At 41.2% G+C, this 24,041-nt stretch overlaps 1 protein-coding gene across 1 annotated transcript in view; it reads right to left on the bottom strand.

The window, feature by feature from the left end:
- NRK (Nik related kinase) overlaps positions 1 to 24,041 on the bottom strand; it is a gene marked incomplete at its 5' end in the record, with an annotated part of 215,747 nt that overhangs the window by 53,512 nt on the left and 138,194 nt on the right. The window contains 2 exons of the mRNA XM_036739833.1: positions 9,313 to 9,380; positions 13,388 to 13,534. Of these exons, the coding sequence (XP_036595728.1) occupies positions 9,313 to 9,380; positions 13,388 to 13,534 (215 nt within the window). The remainder of the gene's footprint in view (positions 1 to 9,312; positions 9,381 to 13,387; positions 13,535 to 24,041) is intronic.

Genomic DNA, 24,041 nt, shown 5'->3' with positions numbered 1-24,041 from the left:
CTCTAATTCCACATATTCAACTGCTTTCTCGGCCTTGTCACTTGGATGTATTGCAGGCATCACAAACTCAACAGAGGATTCATAAACCAACAGAAATCATCATCTTTTCCCCTTTTCTTGACTCTCACTTCCTGTCAAGGGCAATGCCATTCTTTCAGTCATGGAGGTTCTATAGCCTGGGAGTTATCTCTCACTCTCCTCTCTCACATATTCCATATATCTAATGAGTTGCCAAGTTTTGATTATTCTGTCTCCACACTATCTTTCAAATTTCTCCACTCAGATCATAGTAACCACCCTAATTCAGGACCTCATCTCCTGTCACCTAGACTATTTTGACAGCCTTCTAATTGGTTTCCCTGCCTCTAGTCTCTCTGCTGGAGAAGGATCTTTCCATAAAGCTGCAAAAGTGATATTTATAAAGCACAGACCTGTCCATGTCACTCCCTGCTCAAAAATTTCAGTGGCTCCCTACTGACTCTAAGTTGTTGTTCAGTCCTATCTGATTCTTTATGTGGGTTTTTCTTGGCAGAGATGCTGGAGTGGTTTGCCATTTCCTTCTCTGGCTCATTTTACAGATGAAGAAACTGAGGCAAGCAGGGTAGAGTGACTTGCCCAGAGTCTTAGAATTAGTCAGTGTCTGGGGTTGGATATGAACTCAGGTCTTCCTGACTCTAGGACTGGCACTCCATCTACTGCAGTGCCACCTAGCTTCCCCATTGACTTTAAGATTAAATATCAATTCCTATTTGCCATTTAAAGCCCTTCATTTGGTTCCAATTTGTCTTTCCAGATTGATTATGAAGTATACCCCCAACACTCCTCACATATTTTCCATTCCAACCACACAAGTCTACTAGCTGTTTTCTGGGCACAACATTCTATTTCTAGTCTCCATGCCTTTGCAGAGATGGTGCCCATGTCCAGAATGTTCCCATTCCTCACCTTTACCCCTTGGAATCATAAAGATCCCTTAAAGGCCAAGCTCAAGCTTCATCTCCTACATATGGCAGCTAGGTGGCACTCTAGACTTGAATCAGGAAGATTAGAATTCAAATCTGGTATGAGACAGTGGTAGCATGACCCTGGACAAGTCACTTAACCCATCTGTCTCAGTTTTTTCATCTGTATGATAGGGATTGTTGTGAGGTTAAATGAAATATTTGTAAAGAATTTTGCAAACCTTAAAGTGCTATTATAAATTTATTTATTGTGTATGTATTTTATATTTACTTATCTATGTTCATCTTTGAGGACAGGGACTGGCTCTCTTCCCAGTACTTAACAGAGTGCCTGGCACAGAGCAGATGCTTAATTACTAAATGAAACTGAAGCAGACATTTATCTTTGTAATTCATCTGGACTATGTGAACAAGTTCCATGCTTATCAGATCATCCTTCAACTTTCTCTTTGGCATTGTAGGGATGATCTTTCTATTGCTTTTCTCCTAAGCATTCCATAAACTCCTAATGATTTCCAAGTCATCCTTAAAGAACATATCTCAAATTCACACCAGAATTTGAAATTCATGCCACAAATTATGAAAGGTATTTTCTGTATTCATTTACTGATGGGTCCTATATGACTATATCAATTTATATAAGATGCTGTATGTGCTTTGCCATGATTATTCTATGAACTTATTGTTATCTCATTCTTCTTATCTTTTTTTAATGGAGTTCAGAAAGAAATGGTCCAAAAAATAGATGCCATACTATTAGTCTTTTATATTGAATGTTCTAGAAACTATTTTGCACATTGGTCAACTACCTGCTTTTTGTAATTGGATAAGAGTATTGGGGGTGCAGCCTCATCTTTCGTACATTCACTAAAAGCATCTTTGGGACAACTCTTGTAGTAGACAGGATGATGGAGATGATATATACCTCATCCTGTTCCCAAATGGTTTTAATTTCTTCCCCTAGGTATCTATATTTTGAAAGCTTTTCATTCTAAGTAGTTTGGAGAGTATGAGTATTTGGCATGGCGTTATTATTATTATAATTCCTAAAAAACCCAAACACTTGTAGGATTTAGCTTTTGGAAGGCCACAGGCCTACTTCCTGTGTTTTACTTCTGATTAGTATAGAAGCTGAGAGGGAGAATTCACTCTCTGTTTGCAAGAGTTTACATCAACCATTGGACATATGTTTATAGGAAACCTGATCTGTCTTTTTTTCATTCCTACTTCTTTAAGATTGCTTCTGAGGCCTTATCAGATTTACAGGTTACCTACCAGTTTTCTTTTCCTCTCCTATAGCATCGCCACCTCTAAGCTCTAGTTGGGAGCTAGGAAAGACACAGGGCCTGTAACTGAGTGATCTTATTTAACCCCTCAGTACTAGAGAGTGGCCCCCAGGGTGCATTTTGAACAACTGCCAGTGTGAGAGAAGTTTCTCCCCCAGAAAGTTCCTAATACCACAGAGCCGTGGCTAATTGCTCAAGGGTCATAAGACTAGAGGTCTAGTCAAACTAGTCAGCACTGGTTGTCTGCATGACCATCCAGAAACCTTGGTTGATTCAGCTCCTTGAGGGTAAGGACTGTCTTATTTTTGTCTTTGTATCTCCAGTACCTCGAACACTTAAGAAATGCATGCTGATTGGCTGAATGACCAGGCAGACGGACCCAGACTCCACTGATCAGTCTCACTGAAAGCTGTGGTTGGAATAACCCTTGGAAACACAGCCATCATTCCACTGATCATATCTGCAATCAGGCTTGGGTAATGGTCATCTCAGCTCTGAAAGTGGCACTTCCTTTATTATTCTATACTCAACTGATTTGTTTAGGGGAAGGAAAAGATTTGTAATTATACAACAGTCTTATGCAAACGCCCTTCAATCTTCCCAGAGGCCACGGTCCTGCTAGAGGCCCCTCAGCCTGCATTTCAAAATTGGATTTCTGATCTCATCTTAAAAATGCTTCAGTGTGTACTATACTGATTTCTCCTGGAATCTTTTCATTGGTTGCTCAATTAAAAGGCTCATTTCCCTGCCTTGTCTTCAGTCAGTTCATTCCAGTCCAGTATACATACAAGGCAGAAATATTTATGTGTGGCTACTATTCAGGTATAGGATTTCATTAGGTTAGTAATAAATTAATAGGGAGAAGATGGCGGCTGGAAAGCAGGGACTAGCATGAGCTCCCCGCTGAGTCCCTCCAAAAACCTATAAAAAATGGCTCTGAACCAATTCTAGAACTGCGGAACCCACAAAATAGCAGAGGGAAGCAGGGCTCCAGCCCAGGACAGCCTAGATGGTCTCTGGGTGAGGTCTATCCCACACGGAGCTGGGAGCTGGGAGCAGAGCAGAGCAGAGCCCAGTGTAAGCGGTGCAGACCAACCAGACGAGGAGCCGGGTGGAGCGGGCCCTAGCGCCCTGAATCAGTGAGCTGCGGCAGTTACCAGACTTCTCAACCCACAAACACCAAAGACTGCGGAGAAGGTTAGTGGGAAAAGCTGTAGGAGTAGAAGGAGTTCCCGGTTCGGCCACCGCCCCCGAGGCAGCGGAGGTGGGGCAGCTACAGCTGCAGTTGCTTCTGGCCCCAGGCCCACCTGGTGGGAGGAATTAAGTGGCAGATCAGAGCAGGAGTGCACAGCCTGCTGAAGATCTAAGCCCAGTCCGGGTTGGGGGGTTCTTGGGGAAGGAGCAGTGCTGGTGTGGCAGAGCTGGCGCATCCCCCCCAAATGTGGAACATAGAACTCTTTAGTCTACAAGCAGCCATACCCCGCTGAAAAACTCAAGGGTCAAGTTAGTTGGTTGGGAATATGGCCAGGCAGCGAAAGCACACCCAGATTCAGTCTCAGACTTTGGATTCTTTCTTTGGTGACAAAGAAGACCAAAACATACAGCCTAAAGAAGACAACAAAGTCATAGAGCCTACAACAAAAGCCTCCAAGAAAAACATGAACTGGTCCCAGGCCATGGAAGAGCTCAAAAAGGAGTTGGAAAAGCAAATTAGAGAAGTAGAGGAAAAATTGGGAAAAGAAATGAGAAGGATGCGAGAAAACCATGAAAAACAAGTCAATGACTTGCTAAAGGAGACCCAAAAAATACTGAAAAATACACTGAAGAAAACAACACCTTAAAAAATAGAATAAATGAATAGGGAAAAAGGAAAAAAAAACACAAAATGAGCTAATGGGCGTTAACAGCTGCTTATTTCTATTGCCATGTGTAAACTGAAGATAATGGCAACAGTTTTTCAAATTTGCAATTAAACAATCCAAATGTGCTTCAAGTAGCCAGTTATGGCCGACTAAGGATTAATAAGAAGGCTATTTTTCTTTAAAATTCAACCTGTGGTTTCACTGGAATAGGGAACTTCCAAAGGAGGAAACCAATTGGCATCTTCCCTGCAGCTTCTAGTCTTAGAGAGTTGCCAGGGTCTCTGAGTGGTTAACTGACTTGACTTGTCTATGGTCACACTGACAGGATGTGTCAGAGGTGGGATTTGAACCCAAGCTTCCTGACGTCAAGGCTGGGTCTCTCTCTCCTAAACCATGCTGCTTTTCAAAACTACAATAACAACAACAAACCTTGGGGCTAATGGGTGGCACTGAAGTGGATAGAGCACTGGCTCTGGGGTCAAAAGGACCTGGGTTCAAATATGACCTCAGACACTTACTAGTTATGTGATGCTGCCCAAGTCACTTCAACCCAGTTGCCTCCAAAACAACAACAAAAATCCCTCTATTTTGTTTATCCATATAATTTTGGTTGTGTTCACATATTGGAATGAAAATTGAAAAAAAGTCTAGCTAGTTATTCAGATATTCTTATACATTTATGTGGTAGATATTGTATAGAAAATCTAAAAGATGGCACTCGTTGCTTTGATCTGAGCTAAGAAGCAAACAGGGAAGTTACCTCCAAGCCCTGTCCTAACTGATGCTCAGGAAAAAGTTCTTCAGCAGGATAGAGTCTTCAGGTGTGCTATGGAGGACAGAACCTTGGGTTGGTAGTGACTTGAAGAAAAGGGGATTCTTTCCATAGGAGAATGGAAAACCTATACCAGCTGTCCTGGAAAACTGGCCAGAGTGTTCCTACAGGAGTCTGGTAGCAGTTCCAAACTGGTATTGAAGGGGTAAAAATGCTGAAGCTATACAGGCAGAGGGCCTAGGCTTAGGGCCTGGCTTTGCTCCTTCCAAACTGTGTGATCTTAGACAAATCTTGCTCTTAGCCTCAGTTTCTTTCTCTAGTAACAGGTGAATAATAATGATACCAGAGGGTATCTATGAGGAAAACACTTTGTGGCCCTTAAATACTCCAGAAGTGCAAGTTTATCATTGTTGTCTTGGGTTTTCATACTTTGCAATGGGATTTATTATTCTTTTTATAATCCTGTTTTTCTCATCTTTTTCAATGGTTCAAATAGTTCTGGGACAAGTCACTATCCTGGTTTTATTCTTTCATATTTCATTTTCTATGGATTATTGCAAGGTAGATAAAATAACCACTTTTTATAGTTATTATCATCATTGTTATCATACCAGATTTGTAATTTTATGGGTATAGGAAGCCCTTGACGAGGTGCTCCCTCCACCAATATAGGTTGGTACCTACTCTTCCACTTACAGTCTTAGAGAATTGCCTGGGATACTGAGAGTTTAAGTGACTTGCGCAGGGTCACACATGTGTCAGGGAGAGGGCTTGAACTCAGGTCTTCCTGATTCCAAGGCCAGCTCTCAATCCACTAAGCCAAGCTGCCTTATTATGATTTTATTTGTTGTGTATTATTATAACAGTCATAGAACACAGGGACAGTCAAGAGCTGGGGTTGCCAACAGAACCTGACCTAGGCTTGACCACCCTTCCAAGCTTGCTTCCACCAAGGATGCATCCTCATTTCTTATTCTGGGGGCGGAGTGGAAGAATGGGGGCATGAGAGTGAAGGTGGGGGCTCCTCTTTCCATGGCTTCCCCCAAGCTTCAGGGAGCTGTTTAGACAGTTTCATTTATGGCCAAGATATTTGTTCCCTAAAAGTTGCCAGGTGCAACTGAGACACTTCTATCGTCTCCAAAAGCAATAATACTCAGGTATGAACTGTTGGAAGGAAAACATCCCAGGAAACAAGACTATGGCAGGAGAATGGTTTACCACTCACTGGGCATCTGCTGAAATACAAAGGAGGTTTAGTACTTTTAGGGAACCAGTCTCACTTGTGTTGACTGAACACGGGCTGTTAGACATTAGCTATGCATTGTGATGGGGGAAGCTTGGCTCTAAGGATTCACCTGATGTTGCACTGTTGGTCAGACGACATTCCATTGCCCACTGTCTGTTGCCAGTGAATTTACTGCCATTCTTTGGCTTCTGAGCCCGTCCCCCAGAGGATGGCGTCTGGGAACTACTGAAAAGACAGAAAATCATTTGCCACTTTCTAGCATTCAAAAAAGGGAAAAAGCACAACTTAACTTACAGACCAATGACCAGCTTTCACAGATTGAGCACAGATTGAGAAAGGTGAGTGTAGTGTTCATGGGGGTGAAGGATGTGTGTCAGCTTGTGCATGTATGCAGGTGTGTGTATGTGTGTATCATGGATATATCACTAAAGAGAATACTGGCTTGCATTCCCAATCCGAGGTAATATTCCTAAATATCAGATTTTGTCTCAAATATTTCATCTTATTTACAATTGAGAGTTTCTTGATTGTGGCTATGGGAAAAGGTGGCTAGTTATAGCTTACCTCCCATAGCTTACAAATGCATTTAGTTCTAGAAAGCCCTATACCATTTCTCTAAATATACTGTTTAGACCATTTGATTACCTAAGCAATAGTGCCTGATACCATGTCAGATGAATAAGTGAATGAAAAGGAACCTAAGAAAGATTTTTTTTGTCCTGACTTTACAGGTTAACCCCTCCTAAGGAAATATAGTTTGAGGTCTGGGGACAGTATAGCCAACAAGATGCAAGGTCAGCCTTGGTGTCAGTATGATCTCACTTTACGTCTTGCCTCTGGCTAATGCTACCTTGTGTGACCCTGAATCTTCACAATTTTCACATGGCCCAGGCAACTCTCTTCGACTATAAAACTTCAAGTTGCTAAATTGTCTTAGTAGAGGGAGTTTTCCCACTGGGAAATTCCCACACAAATGAATTCAGAGCTCTGCCCCAACCCCCCTCCAAAAAATAGCAAATAGAATTACTATGGAGAGGGTGATCCCTCTAGCAGTGGAAAGGCAGTAGGGCCTAGTGGATAGAGCTTGGACCTAGATTTGGGAAGAGCTGCCTTTCACACCTTCCCTACGATCACTGGCAAATCCCATTGTCTCTCAGAGTGTCAATTTCCTCATCTGTCCAAAAAGGATACTATTACCTATAGTTTCTACTTCTTATGTTTATTCTAAGAATCTTCTAAAATAATCAATGGAAAGTATTTTGCAAACTTTAAAGGGCTTCGCTATTTTTTGAAGAGAGTATCCATATATTAAGAGCTAGCATTTATGTAGTACTTTATAGTTTATAAAGCGCTTTAATCCCACAACAACCCTGTGTGGTCATCCCTGTTTTACAAATGAGGAAACTAAGGCACAGAGAGGTTAAGTGACTGGCCCAGGGTCACAACCTAATTAAGTGTTTAAGGCACAATTTGGAATTCCAGTCTTCTTGACTCCAAGGCCATAGTGTTCTCCACTGTGCCACCCAGCTCTCTCCCACACCTATAAGATCAAAAAGCCATAGTAACACTGAAGAATTACTAGGGCTGGCCAGTGCTTCCAAACTGCTCTGTGGTTCAAGGTCTCCTTTGTTGTAGAGATAGCAATTGTCTCATGTAGACCTTGGACACACCAGAAGCCCTCATGCTGGTTTTTCCAGAAGCTTCTATTCATAATCTCACTGTCCAATAGCTGGTTTCCTGAAAAGTTATTTGTGTAATAACTTCTGTAAACTGGATACTATTTTAAATGCCCTGAGGGTTCTCTCCTTGGCTTTCTCATAGGATTCTGTGCCGGCTTCTCCTTTGGCCCCTTCCAACTCTATTTTGCAGTAGTTACTGGTATCTTCCCTAGACTGGAGGCTCCTTGAGAACACAGACGAGAGTAAACTGGGGCTCTGGCTCCCTAGCCTAGCACATGGTAGACACTTAGTAAATGTGTCCCCATCGAATTAGATTGAACTGAATAGAGGAATTCTCTAGTGAAAGGCCCTTGGGAGGTGCACTTTGGTACACTAGAGCACTAGTCACTTCTTAGTCTGTACAATTGGTCTGGTTTTTTTTTTAAGTAGTGTGGCTTAGCTATGTAACAACTACTGATTTCTAAGGTGCTTTCTTCCCTTTGCCCTTAGAAAGGCACAGCTAACCATTTCTGGGAGTGGAGGAGAGAAAGCTACTGGTTTTACTTTCAGATGCTTCTGATGGGGTCAGGCCTCAGTTAAAGTTTAGGGGAGGAAAAGAAATAAGGGCTTAAGGAGTATTATCTAGCTAGGAGTGATCAAGAAAAGTCTCCATAGCTTGGCTTCCTTCCCCTAGGCCCTATAGCTTCTGCTCTCTATGTTTGCTCCCTCTCCAGAAGGGGATCTACGGCTCTAAGACTAAGCATCCAATGGGAGGGTGTGTCTTATGGTAGTCTTATGGTAAGAGCACTGTGTTCTTCATGTCAGACCAGACAGACCTTGATGTGTATAGTCAAGTATACAGTATCAAAAGTGCTGCAAAAAAAGGTAGGTCAGGAGAAAAATGAAGCATCCAATAAGAAAGACCTAGAAATCCAATAAATAAAGCCATTATTGGGACATCATCTTGAATCCTGGAATGTTCCTTGGAGCTTTTGGCCTGATTTTTGCCTGTGTGTCTCCTCTGTTTCTTTGATGACATTAATTCCTGATGTGAGAGAATGTTTTGAGTGTGTTTGCTGAATGATCCGCTTTGAAGATCAACCTATGTCCCTATGTAGGGGACATTTGTTGCAAGGTATCTCCCTATCGCTGCAGTTACCTTTAAAATGATTCATTCTGGCCAACCATGATCATAGCAAACCAAGGCGACGTGGGAGTCAGCCTGGGCTTCCAAGTCACATGGTCAATGGTGAAAGGGGAAGGCTTTGGGGCCAAACTGTCAACTAGCTCAAGTTCGGAAATTTGGCTGCCTTAGATGTGGGTAAAACAGATTTTCAAAAAAATTTCAAAAGAAATCATTTCAACTGTGGTTACAGTATGCAGGCCAAAGAAGATTGGGGGCATTCCAAACATTCTGGGTTTGACTTCAATCGGAGAGAGTCTGGAACCACTGAGGCTGGCTTCAGTTTTCCAAAGGGCCATAAATAAATCACTATGGCTTGAACACATAGTGCAGAGGTACTTACATTGGATGGCGGCGGGCCTGGTTGATGATATCCTTGCTGCGGAATCTTGAGGTCGTTCTTTCTGGGACCTTAAAGATATAACCAAATATTTCAATGCAATTCTCTACCATTGGAAACCCAAGGCATTAATTTCAGGATGGCTGGTAAACTAAAGTATATGTAGATTTTATAAATCAGATGAGAGGAAGAGTGGTGCAATGGAAAGAAGGCTGGATTTGTAGTGAGAAGGTCTGGGTTCAAGTTTCACCTCTATTACTTCCTATGTACCCTTGGACAAGTCATTTCCCCCTTCCCAGGGCCTCTTTCCTCATACTTAAAATAAGGGGGCAGGGTGTGGACTAAGTGGCCTTTGAGGTCCCTTCCAGCTCTAGGGCTAGGATCCTCTGGGTGACCTTGGGCAAGTCCCTTCCCCTTCCTGGACCTCAGTTTCCTCCCCTGTAAATTCAAGGAATTTGAGATCCTTTCCTGCTCTAGGGCTATGAGTCCATGATGCTGACTTCCCATTCAGTATTCTTTTCATAACACAGCACTGTCTCTTAGGTGGAGACCAAAGTCCTTCTCTAGGGAGGGGACATCATAACATGCAGAGCTGGAAGGGGCTTTAGGACTCTTCTAATCAAATCCTTTCATTTTAAAGAGGAAGAAACCTGGTTGCCCAAGAGATGGAGTTCCTTAGGCTCACACAAAAGTGACACCAGCACTCAAAACCAGGGCCTTGGCCTTCACATCCACTCTGTGCCACAGTTGGCCATCAGGTCCTCTAACCTCAGCTAATACTACTTGTTGTGGTACCCTTGGCTCAAGTCAGGTCAGTTCCCCCTCATTCTTTGCTCCATGCCTCTGTTCTGGGATGCCTATTCCCCTTCTTTGTATCCCTCACTTTCAACACCTATTTTTCAAATGTGGGTTCAAGACAAATCTCCTCTACTGTAACACAAGGGGCTTCATGCTTTCTAAAGAGCCTTCCAACTCCAACAATATGTGATTCAGGGATTCGATAAAGCCTTCTCCATGAGGTCTAACCCATAGTGAACATTCCTTTAACTGATGTCCCATAGTGCTCAGGGCCTGGTTCTTTTGTGTCAAATTCAGTGGTGGGATTCAGCCAGTTCATACCAGTTTGGTGGAACTGGTACCTAATTTTAGGTTGAGATTGGGGAACAGGTTGTTAGTGGGGGGCAGGGCCTGCACCTGCCATGTCAGCAGCGGGGGTGGTGCCTCAGCTGGGTTCCATGGAGAACTGGTTGTTAATTCATTTGAATCCGACCACTGGTCAAACTGTCAACATACATGAGTAAATCTTCTCTTCCCAACAACACTAGAGGTTCTAGAGGTTCTATACTTGTTCCACAAATCCTATGGCATCTAGCACAGTATAAGGCACAGGGACCCTCAAGAAATTCTCATGGATACTTCCTTGTTCTTCAGTAGAGGAAGGAGACTATAAGTGTTCAATGCTAAGAAATGGGAGACAGGTTGTTTTGCTTAACTATTTTTTCTTGGTCACAAGGGAGGGTTCTATTAATAAAACAATGTGGTATATAAAAAAAGACAAAAGCTATCACTGTAGATACAGAATCCAGAATCCAGAATCCAATGGTGCCTCAGTGATGTCAAGAGAAAGAGAGGAAAGCCTCTAGCATGCTGGTTGGATATGTGGAAGGACATGGACAAGTTTGGCCCAGAATGGGCAGACATGAGTGAGGTGAGATCTGTATCATAGGAGGGAATGCCTGAATTGTTGAGATAATGGAGTCATTGGAGGAGTTAAGGATCAATGAAGCTTTTTTTTTAAAGCAGCATCTGTTCCCTCCCCTCAAAAAGTACGTTGAATGGAAATGACCATGTTCTGGGACATCATGGAAACCCCTGGTTATCTGCAGTACTTCCCAGCTCCCCACCCCAGAACTAAAGCAGAGCTGGACATCTTCCCTCACTTTCTCTGTCATCCAGATTAGTATGAAAGGGAATTAAATAATCATTGAGAAGAAGCAGTACCTTTGGAGGCTGATCTTCAACTGGGTACATGCTCCAAAAGACATCATCTTGCGCTGAGGTTTTAGGTCTGATGGCCATGTCTGAGAGGGAGTAGCTGTGGTGGTTGTCTTTGCTCAGCCGGAGGTTCTCATTCTTTACATATATCGAAATAAAGGAGACATACATATATGTCATCACAGACTCAGTCATGATCCTGTAACCTCATTAGTCAAAATCATGTCATAAATCTTATGGTACTTTTATAAAAGCACCAAAAACAAACATATCATTCCTTAATATACAACAAAATACTTAATTCCTTAGCTCAAGCAGATGTTAGAGAGCATGTCTATCTTTAAGGGAATTTCTTTGGAGGAAATAAATTAAATTCAAACATGAACACCCTAGTGAAACTAAGATTCCCTTGACCCTGAAGTATCAATGCTGACTTTAGCATTTAGTGCTTTATAATTAAGAGCCCTGAGAAATGAGTATAGAGAGAAGATGGATGACAAGTCCAATGGGAACAGCTCCTGTTTTGCCCAATGGAAAACCAAGGCAAGGAGTGAGCAGTTCCAGTCATTCAAGGCTGGAGCTGGGCCTCCTGATTAGAACCTTCTTCCTGGTTTGAGCCTCAAAGATTGCAAGATTTAGGAAGATGGAAAAAGAGAACATTCTGCACAGAATTCAATCTTTCCAATGGCTAAAGCTAAGGAAAGAGGGAACGTGGTAAAGTGACTAGAGAGCTGGCTTTGGAGCTGAAAAGATTGGGATTCAAGGCCCAGGCTTGTTTGACCACAAGCAAGCCATTTAACTTCCTCTCAGTGCTCCAGGTCACTCGCTAAGGCTAGAAGTTGCAGAGCAGGCAACACATGAACTGCATTGGTAGAGGAAGTTTTCTACATCAAAGAAATCAGGGTCAGACCACAAAAAATCAGTAACTAAAATCAAGGCACAGGAGGCATGCTCCTCGAATTTGTAGGTGACACAAAGCTGAAAGGGATGACTAACACAGTAGGTGATTAAGTCAGGTCCTGAGATCTCAACAGACTAGACCATTGTGATAAACCGAAGAAGATGAATGAAACCAGGAGAAATGCAAGGTCTTACAGTTGGATTCAAAAAAATCAGTTTCAGCTTGTTTTAAGGAAAAACTTCCTACAGGGCACTGGAAAGAGTACAAGATTGGGATTCAGAGGATCTGGGTTGGATTCTTGGGTAAGGACATTGACTCTTTGTGTTCTTGAACAAATCACTTAACATCTTTGGGCTTAAATGATAAGGCTGGATTTTAAGGCCCCTTCCAGCTCTTAACCTGTGATCCTATTAATTAGTTGTCCAAAAAATGGAACCTCAGAGGGTAGTGGGTTCTCCCTCATTGGAGGTCTCCAAGCAATGACTAGATGACCACTTGTCAGGTAGAGTGATGTCCAGGGGGTTCTGGCTCAGGTGAAGATTGGGCTAGATGGCTTCTGAGGTCCCTTCCAACTCCTGACACTTGAGGACTGGAATCTAATGGTCTTTCTCAGTTTTCATCGTCCTTGTCCCTGACACAGCTTTTGATACTGTTGACTACTTTCCCTTTTCCGGACACTCTTTTCTCTCTTGACTTCCCTGACACTACTTCCTTCTGGTTCTCCTTCTACCTGTCTGACTATTCCTACTCTCTCTCCTTTGCCTACCCACTCTTCTTTCACCTCCCACCAGAAACAAAAACCTGCCTACCAACTCTTCTTTCACCTCCCACCAGAAACAAAAACAACCCCACCCCCCACAATTATCACCATAGAAAGGAAGAAAAGGAACAATCAACATTATTTTAGGAGTTCAAATGAGCTCATGCTCTAGGGAAAAAAGGGAAGAGAGATTCCTTTAATGTACCAGATCCTAAAGAAAAATCATGCAATGGAAACCAAGAAAAGGGCTATCCAATTAAAAAGCATCAAGCAGTTGGGCAATGTTGGAAGCAACTGTTGTCCTAATGAGAATATGGAGAAGTGAGAGAGTGAGTGATGCAGATCCCTTCCTACCTCCAAAGCCCTTCCTTTAATAACTGAGGAATGTTAATCATCTTACTGAGAAGGAAAGGTCATCTTACCTTTGTCGTTCCTGTCCTCTGCAAAGCTGGTGTACAAGGACTAGACCTACTGCCAGATATCACTCGAGTATGGGGAAGAGAGTCGTGGGCAAGGGTCCAGCTCAAAGGTGTCTGGACACCCTCAGATTTCTTTGTCTTAATGTTCACCTGAAAAACAAAATAGGAAAGTGGGTGTTCTACATGCTTCTAGTATTGGTTATCTCTTACTTTTCTTATTCAAAAACTCAAAGAATTAAATTATAACTGAGATAAGGTACCCTAGAAGACCAAGTGTCCCAGTATTAAACATACACTCTGAACTAGATGCTTGGGTTCATCCCTGGACCAGGACATCTGTGAGTCCACAGATGATATTGATCAGAAACTAGTGTTTCTGATGTGGGCCTCTGATGTGGCCATGGGAGGAATGGAGTGTCTCTGCTCGAGGCCACAGACACAGTGCCCTTCTCCCTAAGAGGAAGGGTACCTCACTACTTTATTAAAAATACATTTCGATATCCAAATCATGGCAAGCTCTACATGACACACTTCCCAAGTACCTGATGAGAATTATCATCTGTCAATCTAAAGTTCTATCTGCTTCCTGAAGTCCATATTAGGAAGATAACCTATAATGTCCAAAACTCTGTTCTTGAGCTACTCAGCAAATTCTCCTCATCAAAATAGCTTTCCCCAGTTTTGATCTCTTTACTGATGGAAAAAATTCTAAGCCCCTAAATGTTTTATCTTAAGACAGGAATCAAAGGTAAGATTGGCCTAAGATCAAACTCTTATTCAGTGCCATGGAAAATACCATTGGTTCAGCTGAGGACCACGTTGTAATGCCCTTCACCCCTCACAGTCACGTACCAGTAGGGATTCAATACTCATAGAATGAAGGAAACATCAATCCTATACCACAAGAATCAATCAACAAGCATTTATTATGGGTCTACTATGCGCCAGGTGCTATGCTAAGTGTTGGGAATATAAAGACAAAAAATGCTCAAGGAGCTTTTATTCTAGTGGTGGAGAAAATATTCATGCACATATATGCATATACAAAACAGATACAAGTAGAAAGTATTAACAGGTTGGGGTACCCAGAAAAGGCCTTATGAAGAAGGTGGTGCTTGAGCTGTATCTTGAAGGAAACTAGGGATCCCAAGAGGTGGAGATGAGACTTGGAGATAGGGGATGCATTCTAGGCCCAAGGGGCAGCTAGTACATAGACATGAAGACATGAGATAGAACATTGTGTGGGAGCTACAGCAAGAAAACCAGCATGCTTGCACCAAAGCGTATATAAAGGAGAATAATGTATAGGAAGACTGGAAAGGTAGGAAGGGGCCGGATTGTGAAGAGCTTGAAATGCCAAACAAAAGATTTTTTATTTGATGCTAGAGTTAATAGGAAGTCAGTGGAGTTTATTGAGTAGGGGGTAGGAGTTAAGGTGGTCAAACCTGAACTTTCAGAAAATCACTTTGGCAACTGAGTGACTGAAAGTTAGAAATGACAAGATCTGGCAAGTGAATGGGTATGGGAAATGAAGGTGTGAGAAGTTGAGAATGACACCAAGACTATAGAGCAGTCTGAGCTATGAGTAGCATGTATACAACTAATGATAGCAGGGATTTGAGGGCTATACACCAGATAGTGAGAAGGCAGGGTTCTATATCAAGCCAAATATTCCAAGAGCATCCAGTGTTTTGAAACTATCACGCTAGTGCAATTGTACATGATAACTAGGAAGGGAGTCAGGTTTCCCCAGTGAGTCTAATAGATGATGAACACCTAAATGATTGCCAGGAGAGATATAGTCACCATCTGGACTGAGGAGCAGCAAGTTTTTTTCTTGTAATATCTAGGTCCTTTAGCTATGTCAGCACCATGGCCAGCAGTTTGCTGGCACTTGAAATTCTGACTGACACATGGTATTGTACTAGGTCGCTGCTACTTTTTGGAAACTTAACAATGACAACAATTCTCCAAAAACAAGGAAAGAAGCAACCTGGAAAAAATAGTTCAGAGCAGTTATATGTGCCTTCTAGAGATGGGAGATTTTAAACTAACCATTTAACTGACTGGGGAAAAGGAAGAGACAGAAAGAAGTGGAGAAATAACTAAATAACTAACTAAAGAAAGAAAGAAAAGAAAAAAATGAATAATTTAAGTAAAATCCAAGAACTAGGGAAAGGGTAGGCAAACAAGAGTAGGGGGAGAGGAGAAACACTGTGGAACAGATCAACATTGAAGTAGTGCAAGAAAAATTAATTACAAGGACAAAGTACTGACATTAATAGGAAGGGGATTTCAAAAAAGCAACATTAATGAAACAAATGGAGGAAAATACAAGCATAACCAACATAAATTTAAGTATAAATGGATTAAACTATCCAATAAAAGGAAAAAATGACAGAATAGATAAGAAAAAAAAACTTCAACAATATATCACATACAAAGAACACAACTACAAAAGTAAAGACATACTGAATCAAATGAGAGACACATAGACTAAAGTCCACCCTGCTGAATGGTAGGGAATGACAATTACAGTTATTGGGAAAATGTCGATAAACAAGTTTATGTTAATTATCACAATGCTCTGTAATATGACTATACTTGCCCCCTGACTGAATGAATTTGCTTTGCATACCTATGATCAAAGGCCTAAGTGAATTCTAACAGCTAGACACAAACAGGATACGTTTTTAGTCATTGGGGGCAGAGTCATAAGTAATGAGTGATCCTAGAACTCAGGAGCAACAGTAAGAAACTGGTGCTGGGAAAGTTATAGTGTGTCCTTGTTGACAGCAGGTCCTATTCAGAGAGAGAGAAATGGTGACATGTGGAAGGCTATCTCACTGAGTTGGGGAACTCTATCAGATATGGTTCAGACATCTTAGAAGCATGCACAGGAGAAGAAGCCTGAGGTTGGGGATGGGAGTGGGGCAGAAGAGAACTGCTGAAAATGTGACCCTTGCCTGCCTGACGATTAGTGATCACCAACAGTTTGCAGAATTCTATTTAGCTTTGATCCTTCAATGGATCTCTACTCTCATCAATGTGGTGATGCATTCCAGTGGTCTAGAGCAGAGGCGTCAAACTTGTAGCAAGCAAAACTCCCCAGTGTGGCCAGAATCAGATTAACATGTAAATGAGAAATGTTTAATAAATAAAAATACAACACAATATAGACAATGCTAATTTGCAGTCTTCTAAGTCAATATATGGCCTCCAGGGATCTGTTTCTGTTTGAGTTTTATACCAATGATATAGATCAGCTGTTGGCAAACTATGGTCATCCAACCTTCAGCTTATGAGCTAAGAATGGTTTTTCCATTTTTTAAAATAAAGTTCTATCGTAAAGTTCACAGGCCTTTCAAAAACAGGCAGCCAGTAGATTTGACTCTTAGGCTATAGTTTTGCCAGTCTCTGTGATCACCATCCATCCATGCCCTCTTATCTATATCCTCCCATCAGTCTTTCCTGGGTGACCCATCCAATATGCCAAAGGCCTGTAGTGCAGTGGAAAGAGCAGGGGCTCCGGAGTTCAAAGACTTGGATTCAAATCTTGCCTGTGATGTTAACTATCAGTGTGACTCTGGGCAAGTCACTTCACTTCTCTGTGTCTCAGTTTCCTCCTCTGCAAAATGATGGGATTGGATGAGATGGCCTCTGAGGTCATTTCCAGCATTGAAATCTGGGATCCTTTTGACATTCTGTGGATAGCTTTATGCATGAACAAAATTTTGCAATATATTCCACTTCCTCTACAAAGTGGATATTTATAAAATATGGGCCAGAAACCAAGATGGATAATTACTCTGACAGTTTGCTAGTCATTCCTCCTCAGGCTCTGTCCCTGCAAGAGGGCTGAGTAGACTGGATTGAACTATGTTTTCCCATTAAAACATAACAAAAGCTTCAAATAATCCAACCATCCTTATCTCATTGATACTGATTAGCTCAGACTGAGGGTTAAGAGAGACCATGCCTGTGTGTCCCTGACTCCACCCATTTTGCAGACAACTTGCTTATGGGGTCACAGGCAATGTTTTGAAAATAAATATTGATTTCTAGATGAGAAAATTCAGATTTTTTCCCCAATTCTTTCTTGAGTCAAAATCTTCCTGAGATAGAGCATGTGCTCAGCAATAGGCTATGCTTCAATTAGAAGGGCATTTTCTTTTTTGTCAAGATCCACAGGCCCTGGGACTTAGGCTTATATCTGTATTATTTGGGTATCATCTATTTGGGGTTCAGGGTATTTTTTTTAGCTGATGAACAAATCCATAATTTCTACAGCATGGACTGATAGCTGCATTTAAATCTTTGATAAAGAAAAGTTCAACATAACAGATTTTTTAAAAATCTAGGGCTTATGTTCTGACAACCACAAAGGTGTGATCACTTCTGTCTTGCAGAAACATTGCTGGCTATAGGATGCTGGTATTTTTCCCCTAGGATGTTTTTTTTTCTAGGCACTGACTTGCCAAGTCTGTCTGTACACAACATCATATAGCTGGAAGATACCTCAAAGGTCATTGAGCCCAACACCCCCTTTTTACAGAGGAAGAAAATGAGACCCAGAGAAGTGAAGTGATTTGCAGAAGGTCACACAGGTCACACAGTGGTAAGAGCCAGGATTCAAACCCAGGTCTTCAGAATCCAAAGCCAGCTCTCTTTCCATTGCACCACACAACCTCTTGACATGCCAGGAAACAGCTGGATGAGAAACAAAATAATGCAGCTAATCATCCAGATGTTTTGGCAATCACTTATCTCTAAACCTATCCAGATGTTTAGCCGTCAAACATCTGGATGGCCGCCTGCGTTTTTCACTTTTCATCCTGGTGTTTGGCATTGGATAGTCCCAGCCTAAGCCTCTTTATTTATGTTCAGGGAGTTGATTTCTCAGAAAATTGTTGACCCTGGGAAGTAGATGCAAAAAAGAATATAAAGGCAGAGATGTTTTGTGATGAACTCAACTGGTTACAAAATTCCCAGAAAAGATTACAGATAGAAACAAGAAAGATAATCCCTATTTTGGACAGGCAGCATTTTGTCTTAGAAATGAAAAAAAAAATATATATATATACATATATAAATGTGTGTGTATATATGTATACATATGCATATGTATGTCAGTGAACACAATGAACATATGTACAGAGGCCCTTAACACTTTCAGTTTCTTTCCCTCCTCATTCATTCCAGGCTTCTCTGAGAAATAGTTAGCATTCTAAAGAAATCAAGAATAACAACTAATGCATGTAAAACACAGGTGACTTTGAACCAAAGAGGCACAATTGATCTCTTAGCTGAGTGACTATTTACTCTCAAGCAGATTGAGAAGATGAGGGTCACAACTAGGTGTTATTACATGAGACCAAAAGCAAACACATCATTGAACAAGACTTCAGGAAAGATGCAGTGTCCCCTTTTGGTAAAACAAACTCTTCTGCCAGCCGTTAGGATTTATAGAGCAATAATCATCATTCACTTTAAAGGACTCTTTTAGTATTGCTGGGCAAGTATGTAATGGAGATTTGCCAGTGGAAGGCTTCATAGCAGCAGTGACTAAAGAAAAGAAGGCAATGACCTGGGGCCCTGATGTTGATCAGTAATAACAAGATGAAAGCAAGTTTTCTGACACATCACCAACACGGGATCATACTTGTACATGCGGAGGGACATGCACATAGACTACACTGAATTCATGTACTTTCAGCTAGTCCATTGCCCTTATGACATTTTTGAACAATAGTTTTCTAGGATTAGGAGTTCAGGCCATGGCCATGCTATATTTCCTGCACAAGAACAGAACCTATCATTAACATCATGCTCTAATTGACTGGGCTAATAGAATTTTGAACTTCAGCTCTACCCTCTCACTCAAGCACCTGACATTTAAGCACCCAACTTGGGGCCCGAAAATTATGATTGCAGAGAGTTCACCATATCTATATGCCCTCAGATCCATCACACTGCATTCTGGCCATCTGTCTTCCAGACATGTACCTCCTCCCTGTTCAATTCACATAAACACATTCCTAGAAAAGGTGTTCAAATCTATGGCTCCATTTGCTGTCTCTGATGTTTTCTGGCCACTACTCCTCTATAGGAATTATCTTCCCTTATTAAAATACGAATTATCTTCCTCTTTTAAAAATGCAAACTCCCTGATGGAAGGGACTGTCTCGATTTTGTCCTAGCACCCAACACAGCATCTGGAACATAGTAGACACTTAATAAATGCTTGTTTCCTCTCTCCCTCTCCTTTCCTCTCTCCCTTCCTTCCTCTCTCCCTACCTCCCTCTCTTCTTTCCTTCCTTCCTTAAGCCTATTACTACAGACAAGAAACATAGTGGGAAATGGCTGTTACCCAAACCCTACAACAAGTGGTTCTCAAAGGGTATACCATGAAACTCCATTCCACAGCCTGACACTTCCCTAGCTGTGCCTTCAGATTTGGCATAAGTAGGGTCACAATAGCAACTGTATCAGAGGAGACATAAAGTCCCTTCCTCTGCTGGAAGTCCTGGTGTGGAGGAGGAGAAGGAGAGGCAGAGAAATTTCAAGGCTGGAGTAATGGGCCTGGAAGCCCAGTTTCCCTAGGAACTCTTCTTCTGTTGTCAATTTAAATGTTTTAGTATGTCATGATTCCTTACAACAATGAAATACTCTTCCATAAGCAAAAAAAAAAGTTTGAGAACCACTACCCCACCATGACCTAGACACCTCAGGAGCACAGCAGCCATCTAGAAAAGATTGGGGGAGGGAAACAAATTGTAGCTGTGCTCTTAGCCTTCTAAAAAGTGAAAACCAAGGTCACTTATTTTTAAAAAGTCACTAAAAACAGAGGAATAAATGAACCTTTCCTTAATACGATTTGTATAAAAATAAAAGCTAACATTATCTGTAATGGAGAAACACTAGAACCTTTTCCAGTAAAATCAGAGGTAAAGAAAGAACATCCATTTTCATCACTATTATTTGATTTAGTTCTAGAAATGCTAGCATTAGCAATTAGACCAGAAAAAGAAATTGAAGGAATAAGAATAGGGAAAGATGAGGCAAGATAATCACTATTTGCAGATAATATGATTATTAATTTAAGTAGCAGTGTAATTTTTCATTATATTGGCATGTCTCAACCATGAACAATGAATATTTCTCAAATTATTTGTTTTTTATTTCTAAAAACAATGTTTTATAACTGTACTTAGCTAAGTCCTGAGTATGTCTTGATAAGGCTAACTCCCAGATAGTTTATGCATTTTGTAGTTAATTTGAATGGAATTCCTTTTTCTCCTTATGCTGAGTTTTTATTAGTAATAATAAAAAGATTGATGATTTTGGGGTATTTATTTTATAGGCAGTTACTTTACTAAAGTTACGAAAATTAAAACAACTCTGGGTTTTTGTCTCACACCCATTAGATTGGCAAAGATGGCAAAAGTTAAATGTTGAAGGGCTTTGAGGAAGACAGGTACATCAATATACTATCACTAAAGCTGTACGAGAGTCCAACTGTTTTGGAAAATAATTTTGAATTATACTAGAAAAGTCACTAAACAGAACAGACCCTTTCATCCAACAATATTTTTACAAGGGATATACCCTAAAAAGATCACAGACAAAAGGAAGGACCTCATGTATACAAAAATATTTCTAGCAGCACTCTGTTGTAGCAAAGAATTGTAAACAAAGTGGGTACCTATTGGTTGGAGAATGGGTAAACAAATTGAAGTCTGTCTCCTTTTCAACAGAGAAGTGAAAGAACATAGGTATAAGATGAGGAATATATTATCAGATGTACTGATTTCTTTTGGGTAGCTGTACTTCTTTGTTATAAGGGAAGGTTTATGAAGGAGTGGGCCAGGAGTCACTGAAAATGATAGTTATAGTATTTAAAAGAGCATCAATAAAACCTTTTTAAAAAATGAAAGCCAAGCATTGACAGCCCATTCCCTACTCTAGCTTCAAGTGGAAAATTGTAAAGAATATCTTCTAAGAGAACCAGGAAAACAAATGAACCAAGGGAAGCTAGGCAGATTTTGGCAATGTTGAACAGAAAAAAGGACCTTTGTAACTTTTTGCTGCCATGAAAAAGTCAATCAGGAGATTGGAGAATCAATGTGAGCTTTTTCATGAGCACACAAAACTGGGGGAGGGGCTGAAAAATGATGCTTTCTTGATTCACCATGAGCTCTCTTAATGTACTGTGAACCCCAAAATGAGTGCTCCTGAGGTCTAGCTCCATGGCTGTGCCCTACAGCAGGTCCATAGTGAAGCAGACCAAACCCAGCTGGTAGGGGCTATCTCTCTATATCTCAGAGAAGACAAATGTGGCTATTGGCTGTTTAAAAGGAAGTTCAAGAGCGGCATTATTTCAGGAGACAACGTATGAATAACTAGATGCATTGCTTTATCTACATACTTAACTTGCTGGAAAGTTGTACCATGTCACCTAGAGAAATTTTACCTCTTTCTTCGAGCTGCTTGGGGAGGAATCTGGAGTCTTTTTCAAAGCCTTTGGAGACTCTTTGGTCTGTGGCTTGTGATCATATTGTAGAGATAACAGCTGAGTTTGATCTTTGGGAAGGGTCCGATGAGATTTTTTAACATGTGGAACATCCTCTGGTTTTTTCTTTAAAAAAAAAAGGATAAAATTAATATGTTAAATTAACAATTCCAAAGGCAAATATCAACGGTAACTCCTCCATCCATAGAGGTAATGTATTTCAATCCTCTAAATACTTTCCAAGTATGAAAAATTGTTCTCTATGTTACTCATAAACCCCAACTTCCTGTGCTATTTAGTAAGCTTTCATCTTATTCCTCAGTTTGGTTTTATAGCTGCATCAAGAGCTCTCTAAGATTGTGTTACAAAAATGTTCTACTTTCTCCTAAACCAGAGACTTAACTGAATGTAGGAGTTTAGGAGAGTTTCTGCTTGCCCATCTAAATCAGGCAATTGCCTGTCTTTTTAACACAAAAAAACTTCAAGATCAGCTCTGGGAAACAAGATTGGAGTGACCTTCTGCACTGATTGAAACAAGATGGTGAGGGGCAGGGAGAAGGTAAAAAGACTGTACTGTGGCCAGAGCTGGAACTTGGGGATATGGTCACAAATCCCTACTTTGGGGCTCTCCCTTGGCTATACCTCATGTTCCTCAGACCAGGATGACACTTCCCTAAGTAGCTAGAAAAACTTCTTGGGAAATGGCTGGAGTGGAAGTTCATCCTATGCACAGACCTGATTCAAATGGACAACCTGAAATCTGAAGACCTAGGTTTGAGATCTGGCTTTGCCCCCTTCCTAACTGTGTGATTTTGGTCAAATCACCTCTCTGAATTACTTGTGATACCTCCTGAAGCTAAGGCAGGCTATCTACTACTCCATGCTATGCTTCTTCTTACTTCTGACTCATACTGATTATGTGACCCTGGGCAAGTCACTCAACCTCTCCGTGCCCTAGGCAGCCCACAAAGGCTAACTTGCGTTGGTAGAGAGAGTTCCCCATTAAAAACCTCTGCCATTGCTTAAAGCAAGGGGTCTTAACTTTTGGGGGGTTATGAACTCATTTGGAAGACAAGACTCTTTCTCAGAATAATGTTTAAAAACATAAAAAATATAAGATTAGACAATGAAAGCAATTATATTGGAATATAGTTGTCAAAAATTAAAAAAACCAAAAACCCAAATTCATGGACCTCTGGTTAAGAACTTCATCTTTAGAGGCCTACTTCAAAAACCAAACCTGGCTGAACCAAAAATCGACTTCCTAGGGTCATTGTGAAGATCAAATGAGAGCAAGTAAGTAAATTGATCTGTTACCAAGAGGGGCTATAGAAAAGTTAGCTGGCTGAGCTCCCTCCCTACTCTGCTACTGCTAGAGGTAATTAGCAGCTATAATTTAGATTTTAAGGTTTTCCCATCCCAAAGGACATTGTTGGACTAGACAACATATAGTTTCTTTGTACAATGGTCTTCCCAGAATTCAGTAGTTTATTTGGGTTCATTATATCCACCTTACTAAGTACAAGTCACTCTATTTATTTCTAGAGCACACAATTTGGATCGACCATCTCCAATTTCAGCTGGTGTTATTTTCTGGGTGATTCTTTTCCACACTGCTTTTGTAGTTTCCTGTTTCCTATGGCTTGTCAGTGGCTGCCAGAAAGTACCAACTCACCCGTGAAGTCTCACCAGGAGGCCTGCCTTTTTAGTGCCACCAAAGAAATGGAACACGCATTCTAAGAACTCAAAAACAGTTAGCTGCTTCAAGTCAAGAAGACAGTTAAGTGGTAGAGTCAGACAAAAGGTTGGACCCAAGGTCAGGAAGAGCTGAGATTGAACACTACCCCCCAGACCCTTGCTAGCTAGCTGTCTGACAATGGGCAAATCATTCCCCCTCAGTTTCCCACTCAGTAAAATGGGAAGGTTGGACTTGATTGCCTCTGAGGTTTTTTCTAGCTCTAGATCTAGGGTCCTATGTGTGAGCAGGAATAAGTCACTGCCCCTTTTTGAGCCTCAGTCTCCTCGTCTATGAAATGAAGGGGTTGGACTTGATGCCTTTGATGAGCCCTTCCAGCTTGAGGTCTAAGATCCTATATGTGACCTTGAGCCAATCATTTCATATCCTTGAGTCTCAGTTTCCTCCTC

The sequence above is a fragment of the Trichosurus vulpecula genome, chromosome X (assembly GCF_011100635.1).
Source record: "Trichosurus vulpecula isolate mTriVul1 chromosome X, mTriVul1.pri, whole genome shotgun sequence".
Taxonomy (NCBI): domain Eukaryota; kingdom Metazoa; phylum Chordata; class Mammalia; order Diprotodontia; family Phalangeridae; genus Trichosurus; species Trichosurus vulpecula.
This window is presented reverse-complemented; position numbering and strand designations above follow the sequence as displayed.